Source organism: Aulostomus chinensis, chromosome 20 (assembly GCF_037954235.1).
Source record: "Aulostomus chinensis isolate RoL2024-O1b breed Wild chromosome 20, RoL_Achi_v1.0, whole genome shotgun sequence".
NCBI classification, from domain to species: Eukaryota; Metazoa; Chordata; class Actinopteri; order Syngnathiformes; family Aulostomidae; genus Aulostomus; species Aulostomus chinensis.
The window spans coordinates 10,256,595-10,282,392 of NC_141339.1; the positions used below are offsets into that span (position 1 = coordinate 10,256,595).

At 39.0% G+C, this 25,798-nt stretch overlaps 1 protein-coding gene across 1 annotated transcript in view; it reads left to right on the forward strand.

Annotated features, from left to right (window-relative positions):
- Positions 1 to 25,798, forward strand: part of lama2 (laminin, alpha 2) — a 234,998-nt gene that overhangs the window by 193,361 nt on the left and 15,839 nt on the right. The window contains exons 42-61 of the mRNA XM_086188853.1: positions 247 to 363; positions 557 to 720; positions 2,561 to 2,699; positions 3,694 to 3,796; positions 4,062 to 4,178; positions 6,083 to 6,265; positions 7,248 to 7,402; positions 7,910 to 8,053; positions 11,748 to 11,881; positions 12,820 to 12,979; positions 13,059 to 13,183; positions 13,344 to 13,506; positions 15,247 to 15,391; positions 15,631 to 15,769; positions 16,051 to 16,062; positions 16,745 to 16,865; positions 17,786 to 17,941; positions 18,489 to 18,545; positions 23,786 to 23,937; positions 24,078 to 24,254. Of these exons, the coding sequence (XP_086044979.1) occupies positions 247 to 363; positions 557 to 720; positions 2,561 to 2,699; positions 3,694 to 3,796; positions 4,062 to 4,178; positions 6,083 to 6,265; positions 7,248 to 7,402; positions 7,910 to 8,053; positions 11,748 to 11,881; positions 12,820 to 12,979; positions 13,059 to 13,183; positions 13,344 to 13,506; positions 15,247 to 15,391; positions 15,631 to 15,769; positions 16,051 to 16,062; positions 16,745 to 16,865; positions 17,786 to 17,941; positions 18,489 to 18,545; positions 23,786 to 23,937; positions 24,078 to 24,254 (2,663 nt within the window). The remainder of the gene's footprint in view (positions 1 to 246; positions 364 to 556; positions 721 to 2,560; positions 2,700 to 3,693; positions 3,797 to 4,061; positions 4,179 to 6,082; positions 6,266 to 7,247; positions 7,403 to 7,909; positions 8,054 to 11,747; positions 11,882 to 12,819; positions 12,980 to 13,058; positions 13,184 to 13,343; positions 13,507 to 15,246; positions 15,392 to 15,630; positions 15,770 to 16,050; positions 16,063 to 16,744; positions 16,866 to 17,785; positions 17,942 to 18,488; positions 18,546 to 23,785; positions 23,938 to 24,077; positions 24,255 to 25,798) is intronic.

Genomic DNA, 25,798 nt, shown 5'->3' on the forward strand with positions numbered 1-25,798 from the left:
CTTGAACCTTTAATTTAGATGCTGGCAGACATTTGCACTTTCAAAAAACTTTCTAGGTTTAACATTGTAATAGAGAGTTATTATTTTTTAAAGTGAATCCATTCAGTGAAATATAACAGCAATTTATCATAACTTCAGGGAAATGTTTTAATGAGAGTATAAAGCAATAAGTTTATATCTTCCTGTGTTACATCATTTTAATAAGTGATAAAGAAGATTTTGATGCTGGTTTGTTTTCTCTCTCAGAGAAAACATACTGCAGTCATTGGGGTGAAACAGGAAGCCGAAGAAGTCCTTGGACAAGGAGAACGTCTTCTGGGTGAAGCCAACCAACTTTCTGACAACATTAACAAAGAACTAGAGGTACTATAATTCTCATCCAGAAAACACTTAACATGCCTCAGCCTCTCATTAGGAAACAGGAGAAGAGACAGAATTGAATCTAGAAGCAGATAAATGTTTTGTCTTGTTGAGAAGTTAACTGATTTGGTTTTAACCATAGAGAGCACAGTATCTCAGAGCGTCTGTTTTTGTTTTTGTTTTTCGCTCTTTGTAGGACTTGGAGGAGATGGGAAAAGAGATCGGTCCTCTTCATGACCAGCTGGATTATAAAGTCACTCGCCTCACAGATGGCTTGAGTGATGGCAGTCTGGCTAATCATGTGCACGACGCAGAGGAGCACGCCAAACAGCTGAACGAGTCTGCTGCCATTTTGGATGGGTAAATGCTGCACTCACATCAGCACACCTGCAGTCTGTTAATCAGGTTGATTAGGCATTCTTAACCTGAGCAAATGATTGTGATTGAAAGATCCGCAGAGAAAGTCCACTTATGTTATTACCTACTTTTCCTCCCTCATTTCAAATCATTAACAAATCTTTAAACCTCAGGGGTGTAACTGCTGCTCGAGATGTTTACGATTTCACAGAAAATGTATTTTCAATGTAAGTGAATTGGAGGCTACAGCTTTCCACTTCTACCTGTGATTTGTCCAGTTCTTTATCAGTTTCATTTTGATTCCTGTTCAAATTGCTTGTGCACAGAAAGTATCCCTGCACAAGTCAACAATTGTATCATCTCTGAGTCTGACTGCAGCGAAGAAACAGAGCACCAAAAGGCTGCATGTGACTCAGGTGTGCAAAAGCTCCACTGTGTGCTAGCCGGAACAAGAAATTCTACTCAAAGACAAAGAATTTGGAGCTGATGGGAGAAACAGTATAGCTATATTCTGTCATCCTCTAAGATGAATCGAGAATATTTATACAGCACTCATTTCATTAACGTTTTCCTTAGTCAAAGAAACAATCTGCTCAGACTGTCTGCTTGTTGAATTAATGCACAAAGACGTATTTTCACCACTGCATCACTTCTTTGGGACTCCTTTTCAATGTGGAAAGATCAAGCCTCTTATATTTATCTTGAAGCTTATGATGCCCCATAGCCACCAACTCCAAACAACAGCATCATCTGGTACGATCCCCATTGTCTTTATCCAGACGGATGCTCAGTAATGCACAAAGTCCGATTTGAACTAAAAACACTTACTTACTCTTTTTGAAACTCATTTTACAGATGTTACATCTACTGTGGCACTGTTGTAATATGTCATAGAATGAAACCGTTCTTTGGACTCTTTACTCCTCCTTGGTGATAAGACACAGACGAGTTTCATGTACTTGAAAAATGTGGCACTGATACAGTGTAACCTGTGAAAGAATATTTAAAGTTTAAGTTCATATTTGAATTGCAATCACAATCATACATTCAAAACTAAAAAAAAAAAAAAAATCTATGTTTGAAGGTGCGAGGAAAAAACCAAGCCTTTGTCTGGTATGGCCAGAAAATTGTTAGCTTTTGTGATTATGATTTCCTAAATAACTGACATCAGCATGTGTGTTTAACTCAAATTTACATAGAATACAGAATTTTTTTTGTTGTTTAAATAGATGGATGTACAACTACATGTTTAAAACTTACAGTATGCAAACATCAACCCGCATTGTGAAAACATCCAAGTGAAGTAAAAAAAAAAAAAAAAATCTTGAGGGGTGTGTGACTTTAATGTTGAATGAGCTGTGTTTACATAAAGTCTTATGTACACTTACAAAGCAATGTTGCTTCATTCAAACACAAATTCACACTGATGGCAAAGCAATGTGCCAAGCTGCTCATCAGTGCAATTACAGGTCCGACTCAAGGACAGTTGAGCAGGAGATTGAACCAGTATACTTGTCAGCCACTCCCTCATTTATTTACTAAGTATTAATTAATATTAAACGTTTGCTGGTCAGTTCATTCATATAAACTGATATGAAAATGCCTAAAATCATATTGTTCAATCGGTTTCAATAGTTTACAGTTTTGGAGTCCCAGCAGAGCAAATCTAAGTAAAAAATAAAGATCAAAAACTTGACAAGTAAATGAAATAATATTATGATGAAGTAATTGTTGTGTCTCAAAGGATTCTGCATCAGGTTTTTAACAAACGTATAATAAACCAAAAGAGACCAAATAACTGAAAAAAAAGCATTTCTTGCCTTTGTCTTCTTTCTCCTTCAAGAATTTTGGCCGAAGCAAAGAATCTGTCTTTCAATGCAACAGCTGCCTTCAAAGCTTACACTAACATTAAAGCCAACGTTGATGCAGCAGAGAAGGAGGCGAAGGCTGCCAAACAGAGGGCATCAGAGGCGCTGGCGCTGGTAAGAAGACACGCATACCAACAAACACACTTTTCCGTCTTCCTCAAAATAGCTGTCTGTTACAGGGTTTAATGAAGTACCCTATGATTTTTGTTATGCTATAAATCAATAATGACCAAAATATCCCAGGCTCTATTAGTTGATATTCTCAGTGCCCTCTTCGTTTTATGATTGTAAAACAGCTGTAAATGTTCACCGTCCTACAGAAATGTACACATTTAACACACACACACACAGTATTAAAGGTACTGCATACATGCTGCCTACTTGGACTCAAGCAGAACAGACCATGAGTGTGTACCTTCAGTACAAGAAGTGTGTGTGTGTGTGTGTGTGTGTGTGTGTGTGTGTGTGTGTGTGTGTGTGTGTGTGTGTGTGTGTGTGTGCGTGCGAGCGAGTGTGTGTGTGTGTTTATTTCTTGCATGCAGTAACAGTAATGTAAGCTTGCGCTCTCCATTAGACACAGCTCGGAGATCAAAGCTCCTCTCTGTCCCTTCTTTTTTCCACCTTTCCCTTTTTCATTATCAAAGCCACACGCACCTGAAACATCCCTTTTCCTTCCTTTTTGTGTTTGTATGAAATGATTCTCCTGTCTTCCCCTCGTTTCCCTTTGTGTTATCCCTCCTTTTCCATTTTTCCATTTCATTACTTTTTTCTCAGATACCTTCTTCATGTTTGATTTGTTTTTAATCATCTTTGCTAATTTGTTATAGTTTTTGGGGGGATCGTTTGCTTTGCGCTTTTCATTCCACCCAGTATTTCTTTGTTTCTTTTCTTTTTTGCTAGATAAAGGACAGAATAGAATAGAAAAGTGAATAATACAAGAGGGTGCAAGAGTGTAAATAATGTGAGCAGTAGTTATGTCAGTTCAATGAAAGAAGCTGTGCAAAATGTTGCATTTTATTGCATTTTTATGTGTGACGAAAGCAGGATCCACATTTTTTCATTGTGTGTGTGTGTGTGTGTGTGTGTGTGTGTGTGTTTGTGTGAGTAGGCTTTAGGTCCAGAGGTCCCAATGAAAGAGGCAGCTGAAGGTGCCCTTCACAAGAGTCTCAGACTGCTGAACCAAGCTAAGCAACTTCAGAATGATGTCAAAGGTACTGAGTATATGTGTGCATTCTGCACTGTTATAAAAGACAACTTAACAAAATACATAGGCTTGTCATGATTGTACAAGGAGCTGTAGTCAATGAATGAATAGCTGTAGTAATGTGTAAAATATAAACAAAAATTGCACTTTAATTCTTTGTGTTTCTTTTACCTGGCTCTCTATTCCTCCTGCCAGTCACTGGCTTCTAATCAAATCATCACTCTGACTCTGTGTGTGTCTGTGCGTGCGTGGGTGCATGTGTGCGTGTGTAGAGAATGCTGATAGTGTGGCCGGACTGAAGGGGAGAGTTCAAGCTGCAAGAGAAAAAGCCAAAGACCTGCTCAAGGCTGTCAACGGAACCATGGCAACACTCAACGCTATACCCAATGGTAAGGCTGCAGGAAGACACTGCAGTGTGTGCGTGTGCGTGCGTGCATGTGTGTGTGTGTGTGCACGCGCAAATGCTTGGACAAGAGATAAAGTAAGAGTGGATCAATTTCAGTGCGGGGACAGAGGTCAGCTCCTCTGGTAAACTCAACTTGACACGTGTCAATACTCTGAAGTGCAGAGGTTATTAAATCCAAAGTGATACACAGAACTGCATTCACATCAAGTCACAGTAAACACTCGACTGTTTCTTCTACACAATGTAAAAAGAGGAGACACAGAAGTCAACAAAACATATTCATTTACAGTCACTGGAATATGAATATGTTGAAAATAAACAGTTACAGTCATCTTCAGTTAGAATATTTAGACTTGATATTAAGCCAGACTGGACCAGTATACCCAGAGGATCACACTGTGAACTATTGCTGACCCCCCCCCCCCCCCCCCCCCAAATATCCAGAAACTTTCTGGATAAATCTTATCAATATAAGAAAAGTGCAAGAATCCAGAAGAATTGCAACTATGGACTCAGTATACATCACAAGGACTTATATGAATATATGAGATACATCTTATATTTATCATTTATGTGTTTCATATCTATTTACAGTATCTAGGATTAAATGAATTTAAGATTCTAGTGGGATGAAAGTGGTCTCATACTGGAGGTGGATAGGCACCAAACATGAAATCTGTGACACTCATGATCAGAGGGTATCTGTAACATATTTGTATCATATCTTTGAATATTAAAGCAAAAACATCTCTTGGTTTTTTGGGGGGCTTTAGCTCAGTTACAGTGTAGGATTTTAGTTTCTGGCCTTATTTTTTTGAGCCACTCATCTCACTTTGTAGTTGGCAAATTTCAGCCTCGTGGTTCAGTATACAGAGGGGCACGAGGACCAGCCACAGTTGATCAGCTGCTGCCAAGCGGCTGTCCCACATCCAATTGATGTCAGATTTGTCTGAATTTTTTGCTGTCTTCGTCTCATATGGCAGAGAAGAGAGTAATATTCACTCCCACCGTTTTTGTAAATACACTCGAAATCACAGCACAGCCATCCTGTTCATGGTGATTCTGTCAAACAGTGTCATCGTTTCAAAATCTGGAATCGTTTTGCATCTCAGAATTGGGCTGCATTTCAAACTAGTCTGACAACCAAAACAGAAAAATGTCATCCAGAGCTGCTTTATTATGTATTTGACTGTATGAAATGTTTGTCAGCACAGTGAGTCGTAAGAACCCTGGCTAGGTTTTTCCACTTTGCCTCATCTTGCAATCATAGAAACGAAACCAGTCTGAGCTGACAAAATCAGAAAGCGGCCCAACCATAATACTAATGCAGACTAGAAGATTAGTAGACAGATACCACTGGATTGTACTCACCATAATAACAAGTTCTCTTGATGTCTGTGTGTTCAGCTGTGGTTATCAAGTGATGCAGTGGGTTCACAGTTTTAACTGTAAACGTTAGACTGTTCTCAGCTATCCAATATCCAACAAAAGTGTAATATAGTGTCTGGTATCTGCAGGACAATTCTAGTCATATCAAGGGTGTGTACAGAGTTATCACTGCAGCAGTAGAGGTGTGAGATGTTACACATTTGGTTTACTGTCAAGTGGGCCTGGATGTTAGTATTTATGAATATATACAGTCTATTACATTTCATAGTACTCCATTATGGCAGATTGTATTGAAGAAATGAATGCATTTTAGTATTTTGTCAACAAATTCTATACCTTTGCATACTTGTCTGAATACAAAATCATATATAAAATCAGCTGCATCATACCCATTGTCTAAAGTGGGTGAATTTTTTGAGGGTCAGGCATCTATCGCTGTAGACTTCATAACCAGTTGTAACCAATTGAGTAACATTTGTACGTATCAATGTTCGACAGACACAGCAGCTAAGCTAGCAGCTACAAAGGCTACAGCAGCTGATGCCAATGCTACAGCCATAGACGTTCTGGAGCGCCTCGGGGATTTGAACCTTCAGCTCCGTGGCATACAGAGGAATTACAGTGAGCTGGAGGACACCGTCAACGCAGCCAACCAGATGATCCAGGACCCAGAGAAAAACAGTAGGTCTTTGGCTACTGCACAACACAGATGTGTTTGTGGGGTTCTATTGAGCGAGAATTCTATTGCTCTATGATATTTTATGTAATTATTTAAGAGGTTAAAGGAGCAGTAATATTTCCTGTCTAGTTAAAATGTTGTTTTCCATATGTTCAGCATTTTAAAGACATCCTTTTTAAAATGCTAATAGAAGAGTCTCCCTGGGAGGAACTTTGTCTAGCGTAGAATCTTTTTTTATATCATAATTTTCTTTGTTTTTTTTTCTTTATTTACTGGAAATTAATTGCAGCTTCTCCATATGCAATCCCATAAACAATGCCGTATTTTCGAAAATAATTGCCTTGACACTGTTTTTCCACATAATTTGGTAGATTATGAGTACAGTAACCAAAACATATTTTTCTCTGTCTCTCTTTTCAATCCCCACAGCTATAAGTATGTATATCTCACTTACCTCAACATGAGTACTTATAAGTGGTGCACCAATACAATGTTCCACTTCATTCCTGTGTGTTTTTAAAGCTTGCAATGTAAAAACGTAACTTAATTATTCATAGTTAATTCAGTGTTTTGTTTTATTTCAACCGCAGTATTGGAGCACCATCTATTAATTATATCGCCATCTTTAAAAGCTCGTACATAGTAGCTACTCCTAATAATGCCTCAGCTCTGCTAGAGCATGAGATGTCTGCACATGGCAAAGCATGAAACTCTTTCATCGTCTTTTTTTCTCCAGTTTCAATCTGTATCTTATTAATGTATAATAATAGTATACACAAGCTTCTCTTTGAATGCTGAGCTACACTAATTGTTTGTCTCTTTCTGGCTTTTACGCCTTCCTCGCTTTTCTATTTATATCCTTTTTCTTTGAGTAATATCAAGAATTCTCTTGGCTGTCATGACTTCTCGCCGTATCTTTACACAGCTATTACACGTTGTAATATACTGGATCTGTATCACAACTACTTTTACTTCTTTAATCAGTCCATGCTGCAGGAGCGAAAGTGAAGGATTTAGAGGATGAAGCTGATAGGTTGTTGGAGAAGCTGCAGCCAATCAAGAAGCTGCAGGACAATCTGAGGAGAAACATCTCTCAAATCAAGGAACTGATCAACCAAGCCAGGAAACAAGCCAACTCAGTAAGTTTTTCACAAAAACGGATCTAATGTGAATAGTGAATATTATTTACACATTAACCAGGTGGACAGAAACATGACACAGCTAGATGAGTGAGTAAGTAACTGTTTACTCAGCATCTTGTGATACCGACATGAAAGATGATAATTTGTTGGTGTTGTTCACAATGTGTGATCACTGCCCCCAAGAGGCCAAAAAAATCAGTTGAGGAGAAATAAGGAGAAAGAGGCCCTTTTTATTCCTCTGCCGAGCACCATGCACTTCCTCTACATGTAATTTAAACTGAGATTAGAACAGGATGTTGGTCTATCGATGAAGCTATGGGGTGATGTTGGCTGTTCGCAACTGCGTTTTAATATGTACACAACCGCTTTGGGTCCAGATTCCTCTCTGTCTCATTGGCAAAATCAATAGATCACTTCAAATCATGTTCTTAACAGGTATAATGTTATGCAAACCTGGAGCCTAATACTGCATGAGCTTACTATCGATATTCTCTCTCTTCTCAGATCAAAGTATCAGTTTCATCAGGTGGTGACTGTCTCCGTAGTTACCGCCCTGACATCAGGAAAGGGAGATACAACACCATTGTCCTTCACGTCAAGACCACCACACCTGATAACCTGCTCTTCTACCTGGGATCAGCCAAATATGTGAGTAGACCCTTGGAACTTTAAGGATTCTACTGATATATGTGCTTGTAATTTTGAAATACCACTCTCAAAATTGTAGTTGTAGTTTCTCATGGATATTTATACTCTTGCTACTTTTACTCTGTTTATACTGAATGTGACAGAAACTTGAACTTCACTTACAGTTCTCTCACAGAAGTTTTACTCTACCCAGCGAGAATTCTTTAGTGCTCGGAGGATATCACATCCACCGTTCTGGTAGTGTTTTTGTGAGTAATTCTTAATTTATTCCCAGAAGGTTCTTCTTAAAGGTAGGATAACACTCTAAAAATGGTCATTATAGCAACAGATTATAGATTAAGTTTTCAAAAAATGTTCCCAAAACATTCTCAGAATTTTGCGTTTCAAACATTTTTCGTCAGTAGAAATCTAACAAAAAAGGAACATTATTTAAAACTGTTTAACATCCTTAAAATGATCTTTTTATTTATCATATGAAATCATTCCCTTTGAAATTATCACATGTGGCTAATGTTACAATGGTGTGTCTCTGCTCCACTTTCTGTGTTCTGCTGTTTTCCTCCTCATTGTGTGAAAACAACAACCCCAAAGTGAGTTAGCGATTAGCAGCATGCACACTGAGAATGGTTACCAGGTTGCCAGGGTTACTCAAGTACAAATCTTAAAGGGCCACAAAGAATTATTTCAATGAGTCAAAGGTCCATTTAATGAGGTCAGTCAGAACATATGCGATAACATTGTAATATTCAAAACAAAATGCCCTTTTCATTCAAAACAACAACAAAAATACGAACCAAAATAAAGTTTCATTTCCTTTTTGACACATGTCCATTTCAGTTTAACAAACTGGGTCCAATTTTAAAAACTGTTCCATATAAAAAAGTGAAAGTCAAAAAATTGTGCTCGCAGCAGGGAACTCTGAGTGACCCAGCAACAGACTTTGTCTGTCTTTGTATCAGCGGCACTGAGACAAATCCTGGCCAGTATATCACGTCTGGGGGGGGGGGTGGGAGTGCAAGTGAAGTGCAATCGCGGTCGATTGCGGATTATCAGTGTACCTGTCTGTATGTGCTCAGGCCGCAAGGGCAGGGTGGAATATAAACACACTGTTTGGGGTTACAAAAAAAAAATTAAAAAATGCTCCGAACCTCCCCACGGCCACCGTGCCTTGATGTGGTGACCCAACCAAAACACACAGTGAAGGAATAACAGTTCAGGGACCACAAATAGGCAGCCAGTGGGCTGGATGTGGCCCGCTGGCCACCTGTTGAGGATCGCTGATTTAGATGAATAAGACAAATTTGACTGTATTTTTGACAGTGAATGTTAAAAAATCCAATGGTTCCCCTGATGGCATTTTACAGTACAAGGGTTCCATCGCTGTTAGCATCGCCCCGCTGACTGTGATTAGCTGTCACATATATAAAACAAGCCAGAGCATTTTTCCTACTATCGCAGAATGATAATTGGTAGAGCCAAACATCTCCTCTGTGCTGACACAGCACAATAGAGGGACGTGTGGTTATGCCTGATTAAACTGTACACAGTCAAATAACCATAAACACAATCGTATTTATTACACATGAATCAGCTTTGATGCCTTTTGAAAATCGTAACATTTTCTAAAACTTCACAAAGTATCAGTCGGTGATTTTGCATGTATGCAGAAATGTAACTGTTTCCATCCACATTTTCTGACACTTGATCATAATAGTGCATTTATACTCGTTAAGTGTGTTTCTGCAACCAATATATCCCCATGACCAAATTAAATTTGTTTGTTTATGCATTTTGCATTACTGCTGATTCAACTGAAAACTCATCTGACAGTTTCAAATGTTTAACTATTTCATATTAAAGCATTAATCATATTTAAAATATTGTTGAGGTGCTATTCTGTAAATGTGAAGCATTTATCATACTTAAAAAGGCTTGTGTTCCATACAGAAGTTTACATGAGCACAGATCACAAACTTGTCTCTCTCTTTCTGTGTTGTTGTCAAACACACACACACACACACACACACTCTCTCTCTCTCTCTCTCTCTCTCTCTGTCGCTCTCTCTCCTTGAGTGATTTGTCTAATATGAGGGTAATTAATTCTTCTCGACACATACTCACTAACACCCCTATAAACATAGAGCCACAGCTCTTCTAAGGTACCACTGATAATCCCAGAGTGTGTTTATGAGTTAGCATGTGTGTATGCATGTGAATGTGTGTGTGTGTCTGTGTATCTCAACAAGCAGTAGCAATTAACAACAAGTTTATGTTGTGATCTGCTTTAGTCTGATTTCCCATGAGAAATCACTGTTTTGCTGCATCTGACTGGGAAGTCTTGAGTTCAACGTCGTGTGTGTGTGTCTGTGTGTATATGTGTGTGTGTGTGTGTGTGTGTGTCTGTCACATAAATTCTCTAATAGTGAGGAATTCTGCATGAATAGTAAAGCTGTGCATGTGTGCCTGTGTGTGTGTTTGCATGCACCTTTAACATTTCACTAATAGCATGTAATGCTGGTTGAATAATAACGATGCAGCCCTGTGATCTGTGCTAATGAATAATCGCCATTACCCTGGAGAGACTGAAAAGATAAGCGTGTGTGTGCATGTGTGTTCGTGTGGCAGTGTCATTTGTGGCTTCAAATTTGACTCCCTAATAATCTCTAACTGCGCATAATGCTATACGAATAATAATGCATTGCATGTGCTTCAGCGACAGCGCCGAGTTGAGAGCATATGCTCAAAAGTCTCTTATTAATTTTTTTTTTGGCTCATACATAAGTAATGACAACATGAATCAAAAAACGGCAAGATATTGTGGAAGTCTGCTCATAGAGATGGAAGAGGAAAACTTCCTCCTCAGACTGAGCCAGAGCTGATCACTTGTTCACTGTTCTCTCCATAATAAATGTGCTATGCTTTGTAATGAGTAATAAGTGGAGATTTTAGACACTCGTTAATAACCATCAATTCCCATCAACAATATGCAAAGTTTTGATTAAACCAGCTTCATATCAGTCACAAAGGGGATGCAATGATGTAGGATTTTCAAAGTAATGTACATGATATTTGCTCACAAATCCTTTGCACTGTAGCAAGTTTAAAGAAAAAAATAGCTCAGTAATGTCACTGCTGGAATTCTGATTAACACTTCAAAATGGTCTAATTTATGCATCGTGACCATAGATGTCTCTGAGGATGGCGTTTGTGCGGTTTCATCTTGAGTACATGTCTTGCCTGAATTAAAACCTTAATTTGGACCTTTTAGACTTTTCTTGTCCTTCATGAAGCATGGAAATAGTGTAGACATTTTAAACTTGGTCTCAGTTTTTGCACCTTACACAATATTCACCCACTGAAGCCTAAAATAAAACCAATATTCTTTTGTCAATACAGATACCTGTCAAGCAAATGCCATTTTAATTGTAAACAATTTAATCAAAATGAATGAAATCTACTTTAAATTAGATTTGTTTAGATCAAGCTGAAATGAAACAACATTAAAGAAACTGTTTATGTCTTTCATTGCTTCTTTTTCCATCTTGTATTCATCTTTTTTTTTCCCTCAGGTGAATTCAGTGCGGTCCCTTGTCTTTAATAACATCTTCTTTTATAAACGGTATTAGGAATAATAAGTTAAATGATAAATTCTTGAAAAACACAATGTTTAGAATTCGCCCTCTGTCTGTCTCAGGTTGATTTCTTGGCGTTAGAGATGCGGAAGGGGAAGGTGAATTTCCTCTGGGATGTAGGTTCTGGTGTGGGGAGGGTCGAATATCCCCATCACACCATCCATGATGGGAACTGGCACAGAATAGAGGCATCACGGTGAGAGATGTGTAAACACACACACATACACACACACACACACAGAATTGTACTTACTTTGTTTTAAGCTTTCAGCTTACTACTGAGCATGTGGATGCATGAAGAAAATACAGATTATTCAGAAAGATGATTTTGACAGTTTGTAAACAGACAATTTTGGAAGTTTTGCTGTTGTTTAGCTTCTGTAGTTGTTGTTAGGCCATTAGCTGGCATTAGCACCAAGCTACAATGCAAGAGGAGTCAAGTAAAAAATGAGAAGAAAAATGTCAAGGAAGAAAAATGCATTAAAAAAGGCTAAATACACTTTTTGGGTCAAGAACCACTTTAAGAATAGTACAGTTATATTTCATATATACACATACTGATTTTGTGTGTATTTACCTTCTAGTCCGACCAATATTAACTGGTAGAAATGGGGGAAAGAAAAAAAAAAAAAACAGGACATAATTTCATTCATGCTACTGAGGAAAACATGTTGGCTCACTTGGGAAATCAAGTGTTTGCAGACTTGTCAGCCTGTGGCACACCATTACAGAGATACAGTGTAATCTGTGCAGATCCAGTTTTCTGTCAGGGCTGAGGTGAGGCTGTATATAGACCATGCAACACCAGACCCATTCACTCCAAACACACTTCCCAGCTGCACCAGGACTTTCTATTCCAGAGATTTCCCAGCAGGGGATTACTGTACACAAACTATGAGTGTGTTGAAAATGTTTGCCTTCATGATGCTGGAATGTCGTGGCTGCTTTGAGAGCCAATTTAAGGTGAGACATTAATTTCACTGTAAATCTCTGAGGGACCACTGCTGCAAATGTTTCCTCTCAGTTCATGAAAGGTGATTTCAAGTATCGTCAACATCTTGTGTTATAAATGTCTTCCAGGAATGGCAGCAAAATGACTTCCTAGTTGCTCTCTTTCTGCTTCTGTTTCCTCAGTAATGGGTTAAATGGCACCATATCAGTGTATCCTCTCGAAGGCTCTATGGCGAGTATGATGCCGACCCCGGCCAGTGCAAACTCACCCACAACCTACACCATCCTGGATGTGGACCAGAACGCCTACCTGTTTGTTGGAGGAATACTCGGCACTGTTAAGGTATCTTTTTGTCTCTTTGTGTCTGTCTAACAACATCAAAACTCTCTTTTGTCCTCTTCATTTTTTTTGTCTCTTTTAGAAAGCAGATGCTGTAAGAACAACAACGTTCACAGGCTGCATGGGGGAGACCTTCCTGGATGGTAAACCTATCGGACTGTGGAACTACAGAGAGAGGCAGGGAGACTGTAAAGGATGCGTCGTCAGGTACACAAACAAACTTTTTTTAAGGGATACATTCCCAAATTGACGATAATTCTTTGGCCACTTTTCTTATGGATGTTTACAAGATTCAGAAAACTTTATATTTTTTGTGGTATTTCAAACAAAGCAGTCAGTTTTTTCTGTTTTTGCCTTTGTGTGTTAGCCCCCAACGTTCAGATAGTGAGGGGACTGTCCAGCTGGATGGGGAAGGCTATGCTGCAGTGGGGCGACCCACAAGATGGAACCCCAACATCTCCACAATTACCTTCAAGTTCCGGACATTTTCCTCCGAAGCCCTGCTCATGTATCTGGCAACTGAAGATATGGTAACAATTACACTTGGATTTTTTTTCTCCTCCTGTCAAAAGACTGATTAGCACAAGTAAATAATATTTTAGTATTCTCTGTAGAATTCTGAGAAAAGTTACAAAATCTTAGCTGTGTATTTATGCTATGTCAAATCTGTGCTTTTAAACTGCACTACTAAAATTGACTTTTGAAATGAATTCTCAGAATGCATGTTTATCCTGTCAGTTTGGTGATCTTAGTTTTGAGGCACATTCTGCGGTGGCCCTGAGAGCTCAAGGCGCTGCACTCAGGCAGATTAAAAAAAAACAAAACAAGCAAATTCAGTAAACATCTTCATCACTTCAACACTTGCATAGCATTTAGAGCAACATGACGCAAATTCATAAAGGCATTACAGAAACATTTTACAACTAAAGGGCACTTTAAGAGCACATACCTCTGCCAAGGTCATATGGTGTTTCCAAATCTGGTTCCAGATCAGCTCTAAAATTGAATCAGTTGTCCCTGAATCCAAGGTCTGTTAATCCAGTGAGACTGTTCATATACTGAGCTCGAGAGTTGAGCCCGACCCTGCACGTACGTCTAGATCCCGTCTATCTAAAACTAGTAGGTTCTCCTAGTTGATGACGCCACTGGTAAAACAGAGTAGTTGAAAGCAGTGAGTGCAACTTCTGTAGAAATAGTCATGACAACCGCTATTAAACAAGAACTAGAGGGAAGACCAGCAGAGTTTCTTGGTGGAAAATACGTTTTCACCATTCTTCCAACTGGATTTTGCATGTGAAGGCATCACATGTTTTGTTACAGTGTTGGTGAAGGAGCTTGTCTGTCAAGGCAAGCACCCTGCCCTCTCAGTGGTTTGAGATCAGACGGGATCCAGATGTAGGTGCGGAGTTCAACTTTTGATCTTGCTCGAGATAGAGATGGTCTTTCCAGGCTGAAGGTTTTTTTTTCTTCTTGTTTTGTTTGTTTTGTTTTGTTTGTTTTGTTTTGTTTTTTTAGATATCCCGCTAAAAGCCAAACCAACGCCATATCACATTACCTTCTTGGCAGAATCCCACTGTGTTAGTCTATTTTAAGTGTCCAGTATCTAAATTTACAGCACATTTTGAAAATGATGCTCACCTATGGTCAAATATATTAATTTATTTGTTTTTATATTTTCATACAGAGATTTCGCAAGAGCTCAAGCTACTTCCTGGTTAAATGTATATATATATATATATTCTTGGGGTTAAATGGGTGCAATGTTGCAGCTGTAGATTATGACACTAAAAGACTGTTTTAATGTTTATTTGATGTAAACATAACCATCTTTGCATTTTGAAAATCTGGTTTTAAGAGGCAGGCTTATAAGCACGATTTACTGATCCTGCTGTAATATTTGAAAAAGAAACATATATGATGTGAAAGTGAATTCTTGGACCTTATAGTTTGATTTAACTCGTTTTAATTTGTGAAATGAAAAATATTTATATTTTTGAATTTTGAAATAGGAAGAAGAGAAATAGGTGTAGCAGGAACAGACATTGTCACATATTTTTTACATTATTTATAGTATTTTTTTGTATGCCTTAATACATGTGCTGAAGGAATCTTTAAATTGTGGTGTGGTGTTCTCTCAGGCATACGAAGACTTTTTCTACACGTAGGAGAAAAACTCAACCAAAAACACACACAAAAATGATTTTGCATCAACATAGTTTCTGCATGTAAAACTCATGACTCCACCTTCTCCTCACTGTTTGTCTCTGTAGAAGGATTTTATGTCCCTGGAGCTTGCAGAGGGAAAGGTGAAGGTGAGCTTTGACCTAGGATCAGGGGTTGGCAGCACCGCATCAGCTAACCGCCAAAATGATGGACGTTGGAAATCCCTCACTATGTCAAGGAACAAGAAACAAGGTACACATGACAACAGACGGTGGCACAGGGAGAAGAAATGTAGAAAATGTCAGGCTTAACGAGGTCAGGCTAAGACTAAAATTAGTACGTCAGACTTGACTAGACCACGCTGACATGGCTAAAGTGTCCTGACACAGACTAGAGAACACCAAAAGAGGTTTCATTATGATACTCTATTAAAAAAATAGATTTTTTTGTTGTTGTTGTTGTTATTTATGTCTCTTGAATGCATGATACAGCCACGGTGACCATCGTGGACATAGACAGCAATGCTGAGGAGAAGATCGTGGCCACGTCTCAGGGTGCAGCCACGGGTCTGAACCTCAAGGAAAACCAGAAAATCTATTTCGGAGGGCTTCCTACCATAGGAAACTACAGGTACACACTCCAGTACAGTACATTTCATGATGCGTGTTAGATGATGACATATTTGTTGTCTTTGTAATACTACTTGATATTGATGGATTTTGAGTGTTTAGAAATTATTCTCTAAACTTATCCAAAGGTATTAATTCAACATTTAAACATACTTGAGGTGTTTTATAATAAAATGACTAACCACGTGTCAGTCAGTTTAGATAGTCCTGATGAGTTATTAGCTGAATATGTGTTTGTGAAGTTTGTCATTGTCTTAATGTTGTGTTTTGTCTTATTAACAGCATGAAAGCCAGGTAAATACAGATACATATTTCCTTTCCAGAGACACATATTTTTAGTAGTACCTTTTTGTGTAAATTGCCGTCTGCACAGGCTGGCCATTTTGTTGCAAGGTTGCATATCCTAGAGCCAATATGTGTGTTTGTATCCTGGCTGGCCCCGAAAAACTGCCTTTCTCTACACTTTATTCATCTGAATTGACATTTGTCAATTCTGCAACACTGAAGCAGAAGTTCTAAGATTTATGATTCGTCTCACATTGTAATAAACACATTCATATTGTATTTTTAATGTGTTTTCAATGTGTCAACCAATTTCTCATGGCATTTCAAGCAACAATTTTTGCTTAGCTCTCGAAAATAATTCTAAATTGATGACAATCACAACAAACATCGCATCAAATATCCAAGCGTGATTCCCCCACCAAGATACCAGAGGGTTGGGTTACGTTAAAAATAAATTCAGCTAAAAATTGTCAGGCAGACTTATTTCGATCCCTTCATTTCGATATGGACAAATGTCATCTTCAGATTATTCTTGCCATCAGCCTGCTTCTGGATCCAAAAGCTTAACCGCTGCAGTAATGAATGAAGCATTTTAAATATTATATTGCACTGCCAAGAGACTGGAAAGCTCACACTTTGTAAAGTATTCCATTTTCTATACGCTGATAGAATGAATATAACGTCTTTGCAGGTCAGAGGTCACCCTGAAGCGTTACGCGGGCTGTCTAAGGGAGATTGAAATATCCAGAACTCCATATAATCTCCTGAGTAGTTCTGATTACACTGGGGTCACTAAAGGATGTGATGTGGAGGTAAGACTGTTGCTTCAAATCATCAAATTATACCAGAGATTTCACTGGCTGATTGACTAAAATATTTGTAGGGTAAAGATATTTCGAAACTAACTCGCTTAGTAACTCCGACATTGTCTACTTTTACTGGGTTAGGTTATTGCGTTTAGTGTGACATGGTGATAGATGATGTGTAGAGATGGAGAGTTTTGAAAAGATGCATATACAGTAAACCTGAAACTCCTTCCTCAGTTAATGATAATTATAATAGTATATTTTCTGTATCAGCAGCTTTCAAGGCTCTCAAGGTCACCTTACAGTGCAGAATAGAAAACAAATATATAAAAAGGTTAAAAAAAATCACTGAACTCCTCTACCTCTCACTTTGATGGCCTCTTTTATTCTCATTTGCCATCCATTCCTCAACTTTTTTTTTTTACATATAAATGCGTTGTGCACAATGAAAGCAGGAACAGAAGTGAAGGTCAAACATGTAATGACTGTTTCTCATGGCTTCGATTAAAAAAAAAAAGTTATGTATTCATCAGCGCGCCCCTCATTTATATACTGTTTTGATAGATGCCATTCATACATGTTTTCATTCAAGCTACAAGAATACACATTGGTTATTACTGAATTCGCAATACAGTTTCCCGAGCCATTCAAAGTATCCATCATGAATTCTATACACCAGTGCCATGCATGTATGTAGACACACAATCATGCTCAAGAAGAGTTTGAGTGTATAAAGGATTAGAAAAGCGCAGGGTTGAGTGTGCCTGTGCTCGTGTTTAGCCCTGCTCATCCAGATTCAGCTATTTTCCGTATGTTTCTTATTTTTCTAGATTTTATTTTTTGTATTTCGTAGGGAAAAGAAACAAGCAATCTATTCCTTCAGCCCACAGAACTTCTAGCCTATAATCTACATCTTTGTCTTGTAGAACCTGTACACAGTCAGCTTCTCTAAGCCAGGATACATGGAGTTGGGTGGTCTGTCTCTGGCTGTCGACACTGAGATCAGCCTGTCCTTCAGCACACTGTCAGACACCGGGACCATCCTGTTGGCTGTGGGTGGGGCTCCAGCACTCAGCCAGCAGGTTCGGTCTCATCTCATATACTATTATTTAATCATTTAAGCTGTCACGTACTTCTTTGCTTTCTGTATTGTACTGTATTTGAAGGGAGAAGTGTTTACAAAGTTGATTTATTTACTGATCAGTTACAAGAAGTTTCCAGGAAAGAACTCCAGTGTTGGTAATAAAAATACGAAAACGAGAAATTCCTTGAGGACATCTCTCCTTAAATATTAATGAATGACCATTTGACATTACATTCTGAAAACTTTATTCTTGAACTGAAAACTTTTTTTTTTTTTTTTTGGTAGTTCATCTTTGAGTCTTAGTGGACATTTGTGGCAAATGTGAAAGGTTCCCTTTTACTCTTCCAGAGATATGGTGTTATTGATAATGCGACAGAGGGACACGCGTAAAGACGGATAACCCAAAAACATAAATCCTCCATCCGACAGCGATCACGAGCCTGCAGGCATCAAAATTACTCTCTGATTTTTAATTGCCAATGGTAGTAATAAACATGTAAAATAAAATCTATTCTGCCTTCTTTATATAAACATTTCCACCACAGCAGGCCCCGAATCCAAACGTCTTCAGCTCCAAGAGGAAACGCAGGCAGTCGGGAGAGGTGGGTTCAACACACACACACACACACACACACACACACACACACACACACACACACGTACAGACACTTTCCTTTAAGTGAAAGTGTTTTCATAAGTGCATGTTAATAAGATTTGCATTTGTTGGCAACTGTGCTGATTGGATTGTCCTTTTTCAAAACAAACACGCTCATGCAGATGTGCACACACACACAATGAAACGGCCATTAAAGATGCATAAAGAGACACATATCACCTGTTGATATTTTTCATAGTAGCTATCTCAGCTTTTAGCTGACTAAACACACATGCAGAGCTTTGCACACACACTCTAAGTGAATGAAGTCTCCATGAGTGCATATTAATGAGATTTGAGTTTGTTGCCAACTATGCTGATACGATTTTCTGACACACTCTCTCTTTCTCACGGACACTCTGTCTGAATTATATGCACACACACACATACGCATACACTTTTGTTGTGCCTTGTTTTCTTTATACTATAATTGGTGATGAATAAAACTTTTCCTTGTGTTCTACTCCTATTGAAAGTTGTCTTTGTTTGGTATGTAATTGATGTGATTGTGTGTCAGTCTCTATGGCTTTTTGTGTCCATACAATCCTGTTAATAATTATTTGCACTCCCGAATCAAAATATTCTCAGTAATAAAGGAAAATGAAGCCCATTAGAACAACCAGAATATTTTGATAATGAGTTATTAAGGGAAAAAATATAATATACTCAATATGTTCCCTGGACACAATTATCGGCGCCCTTCATTAATATTTTGGTTGACAACAAACTCCTATGTTTTCTGACACTCTTTCATTGTGATGCATTCAAGGCCTTTCTAATTTGACCGAAGTCTTTTTTTTTCAATGGCAGATCTCTCTCCAAAGGTTTTCAGTGAGATTTAGGTCAGGGCTAATTGCTGACCAGGCTTTTTTTTTTTTTTTTTCTTTTTCTTTTTAACTATTCTTTTGTGCTGTTGGATGTGTGATTTGGGTCTTTGCCCTGCTAAAAGAACTTAATTAAGCCTTGTTTTCTCACACTGGGTGGCACTTTTTGCTCTGAAATTCTTTGATAATCTTCTGATTGTATCATTCCTTTGATACATTCGATGCCTCCAGTACAGGAAAGGGTAAAGCAGGCTTGCAGCGTGATCAAACCTCCACCATGTTTGAATTTAGTAGGGTGTTCTTTTCCCTCTGGGCATCATTTTATCACCTATTAACCAATTGGTGCACGACACACCCAAAAAGCTCTGCCATAGATTCACCCACCTGTACAACAGTAGTGAGGTCTTTTTGCAGCGGTGTTGAACTTGGGCTCACCCATGGTGGGCTACTTAGTTTAGAGTGTAGTATCGGCTGAAACTTGTGCTGCAATACCATCACTACTGGCACTTGCACAGACCTTTTTTTTCCCTTTCTCCATCACTTCTTTGTGACTCCAGAATGAAGAAAAACCCAGCCACATAAATTTAGCTTGAAGCTAACAGTGACTGATGGTTAACAACTGTAAAACTGCACAAAAATTAATTGTATTTATCTTATTTGTGACGACATAGATGGCAAAATTTGCTTTTTGGATGAAGTTTGGCTTAAAATGTTTTTCTTAATTTTTTTTCACACAATTTGGACCTTCAGATGTCTCTTACGGATTTTTTTTTCTTTGCTATATCAAAGAGGAATCTTTTACATCTGTTTTGTGACATCAGATTCACATGATTTTTTTAAGCAGAGGAATTTGAGGAAAATCCCATCCCACACAAACTATTTTCCCATTAAAGTGATAGGATATTCTGATTTGATTTAATGGGTTTATTTGCATTTACTTCTAGAGATATTATAAATTCCATCCATCTATCCATCCATCCATTTTCTTCCGCTTATCCTGTTAAGGGTCACGGGGGGGGCTGGAGCCTATCCCAGCAGCCTTCAGGTGAGAGGCAGGGTTCACCCTGGACAGGTCACCAGTCTATCACAGCGCCAACACATAGAGACAGACAACCATTCACACTCACAGTCACACCTACAGTCAATTTAGAGTATCAATCAGCCTCGTCCCCTCTTGATGTCTTTGGACTGTGGGAGGAAGCTGGAGTACCAGAGAGAACCCACACAGGAACAGGGAGAACATGGAGACTCCACACAGAAAGATCCTGTGATGGAGCTGGGACTTGAACCCAGAACCTTCTTGCTGTGAGGCAACAGTGCTAACCACTGCACCGCCATGCCGCCCTATATTCTAAATTATTTACTTAAAATTCAAGTGCCAATATTTTAGACCATATATAAAATGTGTAAAGTGTGTCTGTGTGCGTGTTTGTGTGTGTGTGCGTGTTTGTGTGTGTGTACTTTTGTGTGTCTCATTTGATGCAATTTTGTTGCAAAATTCATTATGTATCTGAGAGAACAGAGGGTTAAATTTAGTTTATCCATCATTACTGTTTGTTTGGTGCATTAATCTATTTTTGCTCGGCATGCTTCCTGGAAGGATGTATGTGTGTGTGCGCGCGCGCATGTGTGAGCACGTGTGTGTGTGTGTGTGCGTGTGGAGAAAGGTTAAGCGAGGTTAAAAACACCATCAACTCAACTTGGCCCTGACTAATGGATATTTTAGAGAGGGACAGAGCAGCGGAGGGAGGTAGAAGTGAACAAGAAACAAAAATGGAGGAATAGGCGAAGGAGAGTTAGAGGTGAAAGGAAGGATACAGGGGAAAGAGCAGTGCTGAAAAGTGGAGAAATAATACACGCGCAGAGGAGAACCGAGTGGTCTGGAAAGAGAAGATTGAGAAAATGCTTGCAGAGATGGAGAGAGGAAAACATTGAGGGAAACAATACATCTGTTATCGAGGAAAGATAAAGGACAGAAGGCGAAGAAATGTCTAGCTTGACCTTTTGAAAAATACAATAGAAATATTGAGAGAAAAAGTTTTTGGTTACATGGGAAGATAAACTACTGCTGCTCGCATTTCTTGTAAAAATTGCACCCTGCACTGAAACTGTACCTGAAGCAACCGATATCTAGAGGGTTTCTCATGGTTTAAAATATATTGAGACATTACAATGTCATTTAATCGATTAAATATTTTCTATTTGAATTGAGAAGGAGAAAATGGCGAAAAACAATCATCCAGGCATAAAGTGTACCAACCTATGCACTATGATTTTATCTAATGTAATCATTGCTGGTGCATTTGAAACACTGGGTCTGGATGTTAGGGAGCAGGACAGTCCACATGACCCCTGAAACAACAGGCACTGCACTCGTGGGAGGTTCAAATGTAATGACTTCACCTTATGATTGGATGGCTTTGATATTTTGTGACATCACACAGCTCATGAACTCACCCCCAGGTTCTGCAAGACTACTGCAGACTCAAAAGACCCAAGCCATTAATTTGTCACCAAAATTTGTAAATGTTTGTCCTGTATAAACATGGACTGCTATTGTAAAGATATGAATGTTCTATTATCAACTTGACGATTCCACACAAAAAATTAAAACTCAAAATATTATATTTCTTTTTACACAGAAAAGGGTATTTTTTTCTTACTGATTTCTGTTCAGCTGGAGACACCCTCTGAAACCAAAGCCATTGATCTATATAAACTTCAAAACCTAAAAGATCTGTATTTATCTTGTCAATAAGGTTTAGCTTATGAAAGAATATGTAGTTTTGTGATTATGTGTGTGCATGTGTCAGTGTATGATTGCATCTGTGCATGTGTTCATCCGGGGTAGTGTGTCTTTGTCCATATGTGTGACGTGTCGTTGTCGTTTCACCCTTCTGTGTGTGTGTGTGTGTGTGTGTGTGTGTGTCTGTCTGTCTGTCTGTGCGAGACAGTGCAGAGAGAGAGGCATGTTGTAGCTACATCTCAGTTCAATTTGTCCCCGACCTCAAATTGAAATTCCATTTTCAAGTGGTAAATTGTCTCCCACTTCGCCCTCTGGCACACAGAGAATTAAAATTCAAATTAGCCTGACCCTGCACCACTGCTCTCCCGCACCTCTGTCTGTCTCCCTCTTACTCTCTCTCTCCCCATCTCTATCTTGCTCGCTGTTTTGCTCTCTGCCCTCTCATCTCTTCCCCCTATTATCCTCTCTTCTCTGTTCCTCTCATCTCTTGTTATCCTTTCCTTTCCCTGCCCCCCCATCCAATCCTACCACGCTTATTTCCCCCCAATTTCTCTCTATATACCCACAGACACCCCTACTCATCTCCACTTTCCCCTTTGCCTTTTCTCTGCTCTTTAATCCCCAATCTCTTCTACCTAGTGAGTCTCTCCCCCTCCCCCCAGTGTTTATCTGTTGGATTTCTCCACGTCTATCCTCTCCTGTTCTCCAAACATCCAATAAATGGCACACAGGAGGTGGACAGGTTTAATCTTCACTGCCATGTACAAAGAGAATTTAAACATCCATGAGATGTTTTGGGATGTGGGTGCAGTAACCCAATTAATTTTATTTGTTTGCGTGCTTTAGAGTTGATGAATGGCTTTAGATATTACTGTGCTCCTTTCTAAAGATCCCACTGTAGGTTGCTGAGAATAAAATGCTGTATATGATTGTCATAGCTGCTACCATTAAAAAAAAAAAAGATAACTTTTGATTATTACACAATTAACCTGAGTATTTAATCAATATAAATGCGGTGGTGCAGGAAGATTTTAGTGAACCTAGATAGATTTTTTGGTATTCCATCCAATGAAGTAAACATTTTACACGCAGCCTCATGCTAGTGCGACGAGAAAAGTCAGAGGATCACCAGTGTGGTTTCAGCCTCTTAAACTGTCAAACGATGCGCCAAGACAGATTCTAGTTGTTGAAAAATTGCACTGCATAGGTTAAAACCTTTTGAGAAATACACTTAATGTCCATCCTACTCAGAGCCAGAGAAGGAGATAGATACCCATCTCTTCTCTGTGCATGCATTTGGGAGCTGGGACCCACGGAGACCAGTTTAGCTGCTGTACAGCTACACAGACCATCTGCTACTATTAAAAAAGAATTGGTGTGTTGAACTTTTTTTTTTTTTTTTTTTTTTTGCTAAGAACTGAATTTTCAAATCACTTTGATTATTCAGAGTGTATAACAACAAATATATTTTCTTTATGGGTGAAAGTCCTTCTTTCATATATCTGACTGGACTTTTCCTTCGCCATTTCATCTTCTCACCTCAGCGTGTGTCCCAAGAGTCGTGTAGAAGTACAAATTTCCACCGCTAATAAAAGTTTATCCCCCTGTCTCCTGCAGCCCTACCTCTCCGTCATGCTGAACAAAGGCTCTCTGGAGGTTTTGGTGTTTACAGGCAGCAGCAGTCCACGTCGGGTAATCAGACGACCTGAGCAAGGCACCCTGAGTGATGGCAGAGAGCACTCACTGCGTATTGAGAGATTACCTGGCAGGTTCGTGTGAATGCCTGTTGTTGGTGCCAGGTCCCAGGATGAAACATTGTGCAATTATCCAATAAAGTAAGGTTATGGTAAGGGTTAGAGAAGTAGTGTGGGGAGCAAAAAAAGTCGATGTACTGTGTGTTCTTTTTTAGATCATTTGCAGTTCAGGTGGATGAGGAGGCAAAAAGGGAGGCAGCACTTCACAATGATCAGCCAATAAGCTTGCAGCGCATCTTCCTCGGCGGTATTCCTGCGGAAGTAGAGCGGACATCCAACAGAGCAAACATTCCTTTCCAGGGATGTATATGGAACCTCATGGTCAACTCTGTGTACGTAACATCTAATTAACATATACAGTCAAATGTATGTTCAACACTTGAATTCTGTTTCCTCTGCAGTGTCCTTCCTCTTAAACTACCTGTGTCAAACTCAAAAGGAGCATTTTTGCAGGCTACGATCTCCCTGTGATATCTTTCAGCACTGGTTGACAGGGCTAATTTTGACCTCAAACACTGTTAGGTTAAAGCGTACCTATTATGATAGCAGGAGGTCATGATAATGATGATGATGATAAAGCCAGGGTCTCTTTCTGTGTGAACAGCAGTAATAGAGCTGTCCGACATCATAAACATACTCATAACTCAAATTAAAGCCCCCTCTCATGAGTGTGTGTCTGTTTGTCCATCTCCCTCCTCATTTCACCTCCATTAACCTAACGCAACCCCACACTGTGGCTTCTATCTATCCGTCACTGATCCGTCACCCCGTTCAGATGTGTTTTTATAGAGCACATACTGCGGTGTGTCTTTCCAATAGCTCTTATTGGATTTCTCTTATCTACACACAAAGAATCTTTACATTTTCAGACCGAAAGAGTAGAAATTCAGAGGAACAATGACAGCACTTGCTTTATAAATGACACAAACCGATGGAAAAAGAAAGAAAAAATTACTTCTTTGCAAAGTGAAACACTTGCCAAAAACATAGCGGCTCCTGACTGTACAACCACAAAACATACAGAATGAGCACAACAAATAACAGGGAGTGAAAGTGGACCAAAATAACAGGGTTTGAACTTAAAAATCAGCAAAGTTGAGTAGCTTTCACTTGTAAGTGGCTCATTCTTTTTTACTTGATTTAAATGATTACATTTATTGACAGCTTAATGAGGGTGTACGTTTAGGTACATCCAACATTTCCAACCACAAACTGTACTGTCATACTTCACAGCTCTGGCCTTTAACTGATGCACTTTAAACCGTTTTGGGTTTTTTTTGCAATTTTATTTTACTGTCAAACAAATGTATAGAAGAATATGAACCACAGAGAGCATGCCTCCAGCAAGCGGATGTCGTCAGTAATCCTGCTGTGCGGCTCACTCGCGGGCACAGACAAGATGATTCCAAATGTATTTTAGCAGCAGTTGTGCCTGGTTTCTGTCCAGACTGACAAATCAATGCTGTGATCGCATGACCCTCTAGGCAGAAGTACCAAAAATGTGAGGGCTGTGGATGAATACACTGCTATGTTAAAGTTTGCCTATTTTCCTCAGTCAGGGTGTTGCAGTTTTAGAACATTTTTTTACAAGCAAATGACGCTTTCACATTTGTTCTTAAATGCTTTGAGATGTCCAATTTTCTAAATCAGACTCAAGTAAATTCTTTCAATGAAATATAAAAAGTTCAATACTCCTTCCACCTAACTGAATAGTTCTGCATTTTTTGCCCCTGTGTCGATTCTGAACATCTTCCTGCTGGTTCAGTCGAGTGCAGAACTGAAGCAGGACTTTTAAAGCACTCTCTTTAGGGTAAGTGTCTGTGTGTCATGAGTGAGCTGACAGTGGTGCTCTCAGCTACAAGTGAGGGGAGCTTCA